This window comes from Neomonachus schauinslandi, chromosome 16 (genome assembly GCF_002201575.2).
Source record: "Neomonachus schauinslandi chromosome 16, ASM220157v2, whole genome shotgun sequence".
NCBI classification, from domain to species: Eukaryota; Metazoa; Chordata; class Mammalia; order Carnivora; family Phocidae; genus Neomonachus; species Neomonachus schauinslandi.
Window position 1 is genome coordinate 215,989 of NC_058418.1, and position 6,107 is coordinate 222,095.

Below are 6,107 nucleotides of genomic sequence, written 5' to 3' on the forward strand. Positions count from 1 at the left end.
CGCGGGGCAGCAGGCCGGGCTGCGTGGGCAGCGCGGGCAGCCCTCGGCGCGGGGCCAGGCGCGTGGGCGCGCGGCACACGGGGCAGGCCACCGCGTCGCCGCCACCCGCCGTGGCCAGGGACAGGCGAGCCAGGCACTCGAGGCAGAAGACGTGGCCGCAGTCCAGGCGCTTGGGCAGCTTGAAAACGCCGTCGAAGGGTGACACGCAAATGAGACACTCCCCGGGGGACGCGGGGGTCAGGATGGGGCCGGAGCCCGGGCTGCCGTCCCCTTCCTCCTCCTCCTCCTCGCCGCCATCGTCTTCGCCCCCCTCCCTGCCGGGGGAGCGGGGCGCAGAGAGTGAGCTCGGGGAGCTGGGACCTGAGCCCTGAGGGGCCCGAGGACGGCGGAGCCAGGGAGGCCGAGGGCACGGCATCCGGACGGGACCTGAGGGGAGAGGCGGTGGAAGAATGGAGGAGGGTCTGTGGAGGGTCAGGGACTGGACTCTGGAGGGGATGGCCAACACAGAGCAGGGGCATCCAAAGAAGGCGGTGTAGAGCCAAGGAACAGAGAGAATAGGAACAGTAAGCGACTCGCTCGCGGGGTAGAAGCAGAGAGAAAGGGTGTCCAGGTAGAAAGTCGAGGAAGCATCAGGACTTGAGGGGGCGGGGAATAGATGGGAGGGCAGAGGATTGGGGACAGGGACAGACCCAGGGGGCACAACAGGTCCTAAGCTAGACGGGCAGGGAAGGGGCAGAGGAAAGCTGAGGACCCATCACCAGGAAGGACCCCAGACAAGCAATGGGGAGGATCCAACATGGAGAGGAGCAGAAGATAGGGACCTCTAAGAGAACTAGTTCGACCCTAGGGGGTCCATTCAAGACTCCAGGAGGGGCAGATGAGGAAAAGAGGACACCCAAGCCTCAGGATTGGAGCCCAGCAGCACAGAGCAATGATGGAAGCCCGGAACAAGTGCCAGAGGTTCCCCACCATGACAGACACCAGCTGGCCTTTGGGCTCTTCCTACCTGTTGGTGCCTCCTCCCTCTGGCTGGCACGTCCCTGCCAGTTCTGACCCCAGTCCTCTGCCTACCCCCAGCTGCATTCTAGGTGCTCCTCCCTGCAGGAGGGTGCTGTCTTGGTACCACTCCCTCCAGATCCCAGGTTCCCAGGGTACCTGTCAGACTTGTCTGACTGCCTGGCCCGCCCCCAAGACAGGTCCCTCCAGGATGCACACCAAGCCTGACCTTGGCCGGATGTTGGGGGCAGCAAGAAGGTAATGGATGGCACAGGCAGACAGGCCATTGACAGTCTGGCCCAGTGGGTGAGCAATAACCCCCCACCCAAGTCTTCCATCACCTCATGAATCCACTTTCAAAAACCTGGTGTGGCGGTGGCCCTGTGGGCACCCAGGGTTAGGCTGCAGTCATGACTACACAAAATGTGGAAGCAGGGGCGCCTGGGCAGCTCAGTTGTTGAGCATCTGCCTTTGCTCAGGTCGCGATCCCAGGGTCCTGGGATGGAGCCCTGCATTGGGCTCCCTGCTCACAGGGAAGCCTGCTTCTCCCTCTCCCACTCTCCCGATTGTGCTCCCTCTCTTGCTGTCAAATAAATAAAAAATCTTAAAAAAAACATGCAGAGGCAGCCTGGAGCCCCTGGGGGAACCTGGTCAGAACAAAGAGGAACCTCTGGAGTCCTGGAGTGGAAGGTGGGCAGACCCCACAGTGCACTGGACAGGGCTGGCCCCTGCCAAACCAGCAGACAGGGGGCTGGAAATGGTGGCCCAGACCACTAGCCTTGGAGACCTCTTCCTGGGGCTGCTTGCAGGCAACATGCCTCCCAGATCTCATGGATAAACACCAAGCCCTTCCCCAGACCAGAGTGACATCTATGCCAGGACAACCCCACCCCGCTCATTTCCAGCACTCCAGGTGGCCAGGCCTGCACCCCGGGGTGCCATGGTTCTGAGTCAGTGGTGCTTCCTGAGCAGAGTTATTCCCCTGGTGAACCCGGGTCCCCACGCACCAAGAGACAGGTCAGAAACGTGGGCAGCTCCTCAGGACACTGGGGCCATCCCCACTCCAGCGCCCAGAGCCCCCCCAGGACAGACACTGGCACAGGTGGGTGAGGCTGCCCCAAAGGCAGACAGGTTTATTGAAGCCACAGCCAGGTGATCAACGGTTGGACTTGGCCACACGTTCCAGCTCGTCCTTCTTCTTGATAGCATAGGAATTGGAAGAGCCCTGCAAGGAGACAGATGGTTAGTTCTGAATACTGGAGCAGCTTCCCCGTGAACTGGCCGCCTCCCCGTGTCCTCACTCACCTTGGCTGCATTGATGAGCTCATCTGCTAGGCACTCGGCAATAGTCTTGATGTTCCGGAAGGCGGCCTCGCGGGCACCTGTGCACAGCAGCCAGATGGCCTAGGGAGCACAGGGGTCAGCTAAGCCTGGGGGCAGGGGGTGCCCCCCACCAGAGAGGCCAGCGTCCTCCAGGACCCTAGGCCCGCCAACACATGCCGGCTACCGTACTGCCACGCACTGGCCCAGTGAGCCTGAGACAAGACACAGGAGGAGCCCACGGGCAGCACCAGGCGAAATGCAACGCAGCGTGTGCTGCTGAGCGGGACGCTTGAGTGAAAACGGCCAGCTGCAGTGACGGAACCTGGAACAGTTCTATCTCTGTTAAATTCCTGGAGTGATGGTGGGGACAGAGTATCCTGACCGGGACCCTTGAGTGAAAACGGACAGCTGCAGTGATGGAACCTGGAACAGTTCTATCTGTTAAATTCCTGGAGTGATGGTGGGGACAGAGTATCCTGACTGGGACCCTTGAGTGAAAACGGACAGCTGCAGTGACGGAACCTGGAACAGTTCTATTTCTGTTAAATTCCTGGAGTGATGGTGGGGACAGAGTATCCTTGTTCTTAGGAGACACCCACTAAAATGTTAAGGGGGAAATGGTTAGAAAGCCCGCAACTTATTCTCAAATGGTCTGTGGAAAAAAAAAAAACACACCCGCACACAGTATGTAAAAATATACTCAAATGAAACTGTGCCTCAGGCAAATGTTGCTCAAGAGCGGGGCCAGAACTAGTATCTGCCCTGAATGTGATGGAAATGCAGGAAGGCTTCCTGGAGGAAAGGACACTCCAGGTAAAACACACAGGCAGGACAAACCTTCCCACCTGCCAATTTCTGCCCCAAGCCCACCTGATTCACACGGCGCAGGGGGGACACGTCGACAGCCTGACGCCTCACCGTTCCGGCTCGCCCAATGCGAGTTGAGTCCTCCCGGGGACCGCTGTTAATAATTGCATTCACCAGGACCTGCAGGGGGTTCTAGGAGAAGGCAGCCATGAACCTGACATCCAGTCCACATCCCTCCCCCACCTCCTCACCCCTAAAACCTGGTGGACCCTGGCATGCACGCCATGGGGCAGCTGTTGGCTTTAGGGTGTACTAAGGGCGTTCAGCCTCATCAGGTCTCACAGTCCTACCTCACCAGTGAGCAGATGGATGATCTCGAAGGCATGCTTGACAATGCGCACGGTCATGAGCTTCTTGCCATTGTTACGGCCATGCATCATCATTGAGTTGGTGAGACGCTCAACAATGGGGCACTGTGCCTTACGGAAGCGCTTGGCCGCATATCGCCCTGCACTGTGGGGCAGGTACTTGGCATACTTCTCCTTCACTGCAATGTAATCCTGGGGCAGCAGGGAGAGGGGATGGAAGGACCATGGTCAGGAGTAGGACGGTCAGGAACCAGAGGGACCGAGCATCCACTCGGGGTAGCCCTCACCCACCTGTGGTGGCTTGACTGTGAGGGCCCTGCCTGCCACAAAAAAAGTAAAACCCTAACAAGTGACTATCAAGTCACTAAAAAAAGCACTTCCTTGGGGCACCTGGGTGGCTCAGTCAGTTAAGCGTCTGCCTTCGGCTCAGGTCACGATCTCAGGGTCCTGGGATGGAGCCCTACATTGGGCTCCCTGGCCAGTGGGAGTCTGCTTCTCCCTCTGCCTGTGCTCTCTCTCTAACTAAATAAAATCTTAAAAAAAAGAACACTTCCATTATAATGGAAGGGAGGAAGATGGAGAACCAAGAAGATCACAACTTACCATCTCAGTTTTGTTTTGTCTTTTTAAGATTTTATTTATTTATTTGAGAGAGAGCATGAACAGGGGAGAGGGAGCAGACTCCCCGCTGCAGAGCAGGGGTCCTGACATGGGACTCCATCCCAGGACCCTGGAATCATGACCTGAGCTGAAGGCAGACACTTAACCTACTAAGCCACCCAGGTGCCCCACGATCTCATTTTTAAGTGTTCCTCAAACTCTACACTATGAATATTTTATTTATTTATTTGACAGAGAGAGACACAGCGAGAGAGGGAACACAAGCAGCGGGAGTGGGAGAGGGAGAAGCAGGCCTCCTGCAGAGCAGGGAGCCCGATGCGGGGCTCGATCCCAGGACCCTGGGATCATGACCTGAGCCGAAGGCAGACGCGTGACGACTGAGCCACCCAGGCGCCCTGGGCACTATGGCTGTTTTAAATCAATTAGCTCTCGTTGTGGGCGCTGTCCTGTGCACCACAGAATATTTAGCAGCATCCAGTATGCTGGCAGCACCCCTCTCAATCTTAGCAACTAAAAATGTATCCAGACATTGCCAAGTGTCACCTAAAAGGGGTGGGGGAAAATCACTCCAGAGAACCACTGTTTTAGTAGAATTATCCAACAATCCTTCCTATATACGCATACGTTGTTTCCCAAGAAAATGTCTAGAAAATACCAAAATGTTAGAGAGCGTTCAAATCAGAGGAACTACACGTATGTGAAGAGAACTACTGTCAACTGTTCCACTGCGAAATACACCCAAACGTCATTCTATCACTTAACACATGAGAGGCCCCACACACATATTTCTGTAGACACAAGGCGTAACAGAAAAAGAACACGGAATTCAGACACTAGAATGACAGTCTGGTGTCTACCTGGAGAGAAGCACCTGCACAAATAGGCAGGGCTTTACACTGGGCAAAAAAACCCACAAACACCAAATGTCTTGGCAGGGTTTGGTTAAAATGTCCAGCTCTACGGCAGAGCCTTGCACATCTTTCAAGACAAGAGCATTCAGGGGTGCCTGGGTGGCTCAGTTGGTTAAGCGACTGCCTTCGGCTCAGGTCATGATCCTGGAGTCCCGGGATCGAGTCCCACATCGGGCTCCCTGCTCAGCAGGGAGTCTGCTTCTCCCTCTGACCTCTTCCCTCTCGTGCTCTCTGTCTCTCATTCTCTCTCTCTCAAATAAATAAATAAAATCTTTAAAAAAAAAAAAAAAAAAAGACAAGAGCATTCTGGCATGACATTGACTTCTGCTTCCCCAGCCCCTAAGAGAGCACTAGGGAAAAGTGAGAAATTGTTTTTACATTTTAAAAAATATTTTTTTTATTATATTTAAAAGATCTTATTTACTTGTCAGAGAGAGCAAGCACTAGCAGGGAGAACAGCAGGCAGAGGGAGAAGCAGGCTTCCTGCTGAGCAAGGAGCCTGATGGGGGACTCTGGGATCATGACCTGAGCTGAAGGCAGACCCTTAACCGAGTGAGCTACCCAGGCGTCCCTATTTTCACATTTTTAAAAGGATGCACAAAAAAAAGCAAGGACGCAAACACATGTGACAGAAACCACATGTGACCTACAAAGACTAAAATACTCACTATCTGGCCCTTTAAGTTTGTGGACCTCAGGGCGCCTGGGTGGCTCAGTTGGTTAAGCGACTGCCTTTGGCTCAGGTCATGATCCTGGAGTCCCTGGATCGAGTCCCGCATCGGGCTCCCTACTCGGCAGGGAGTCTGCTTTGCCCTCTGACCCTATCCCCTCTCATGTGTTCTTTCTCTCTCATTCTCTCTCTCTCAAATAAATAAATAAAATCTTAAAAAAAAAAAAAAAAAAGTTTGTGGACCTCGCTGAACAAAGCCATGAAGGGAAACAGTTCTCCAAAACATCCAGGATGAAAAACAGGAATGAATCCTCCATTAGGCATAGTGCCTAGATCCCATGATATGTTTTTTTTTTTTTAAAGGTTTTATTTATTTTTTGACAGAGAGACACAGCGAGAGAGGGAACACAA

General features: G+C 54.5%; 2 protein-coding genes across 3 annotated transcripts in view; both read right to left on the reverse strand.

Moving 5' to 3' along the window:
- The window catches only part of RNF225 (ring finger protein 225), a 3,888-nt gene extending 2,829 nt beyond the window's left edge, over positions 1–1,059 (reverse strand). The window contains exons 1-2 of the mRNA XM_044911323.1: positions 1,007–1,059; positions 4–426 (exon numbers count right to left, since the gene is read on the reverse strand). Of these exons, the coding sequence (XP_044767258.1) occupies positions 4–415 (412 nt within the window). The 5' untranslated portion in view covers positions 416–426; positions 1,007–1,059. The remainder of the gene's footprint in view (positions 1–3; positions 427–1,006) is intronic.
- Positions 1,060–2,101: 1,042 nt separating this feature from the next.
- Positions 2,102–6,107, reverse strand: part of RPS5 (ribosomal protein S5) — a 6,706-nt gene continuing 2,700 nt past the window's right edge. For both annotated transcript variants that reach the window (XM_021691849.1, XM_044911412.1), the window contains 4 exons: positions 3,477–3,686; positions 3,190–3,318; positions 2,302–2,400; positions 2,102–2,221 (listed from right to left, as the gene is read on the reverse strand). In XM_021691849.1, coding sequence (XP_021547524.1) covers positions 2,153–2,221; positions 2,302–2,400; positions 3,190–3,318; positions 3,477–3,686 — 507 coding nt within the window. In that variant the 3' untranslated portion in view covers positions 2,102–2,152. The remainder of the gene's footprint in view (positions 2,222–2,301; positions 2,401–3,189; positions 3,319–3,476; positions 3,687–6,107) is intronic.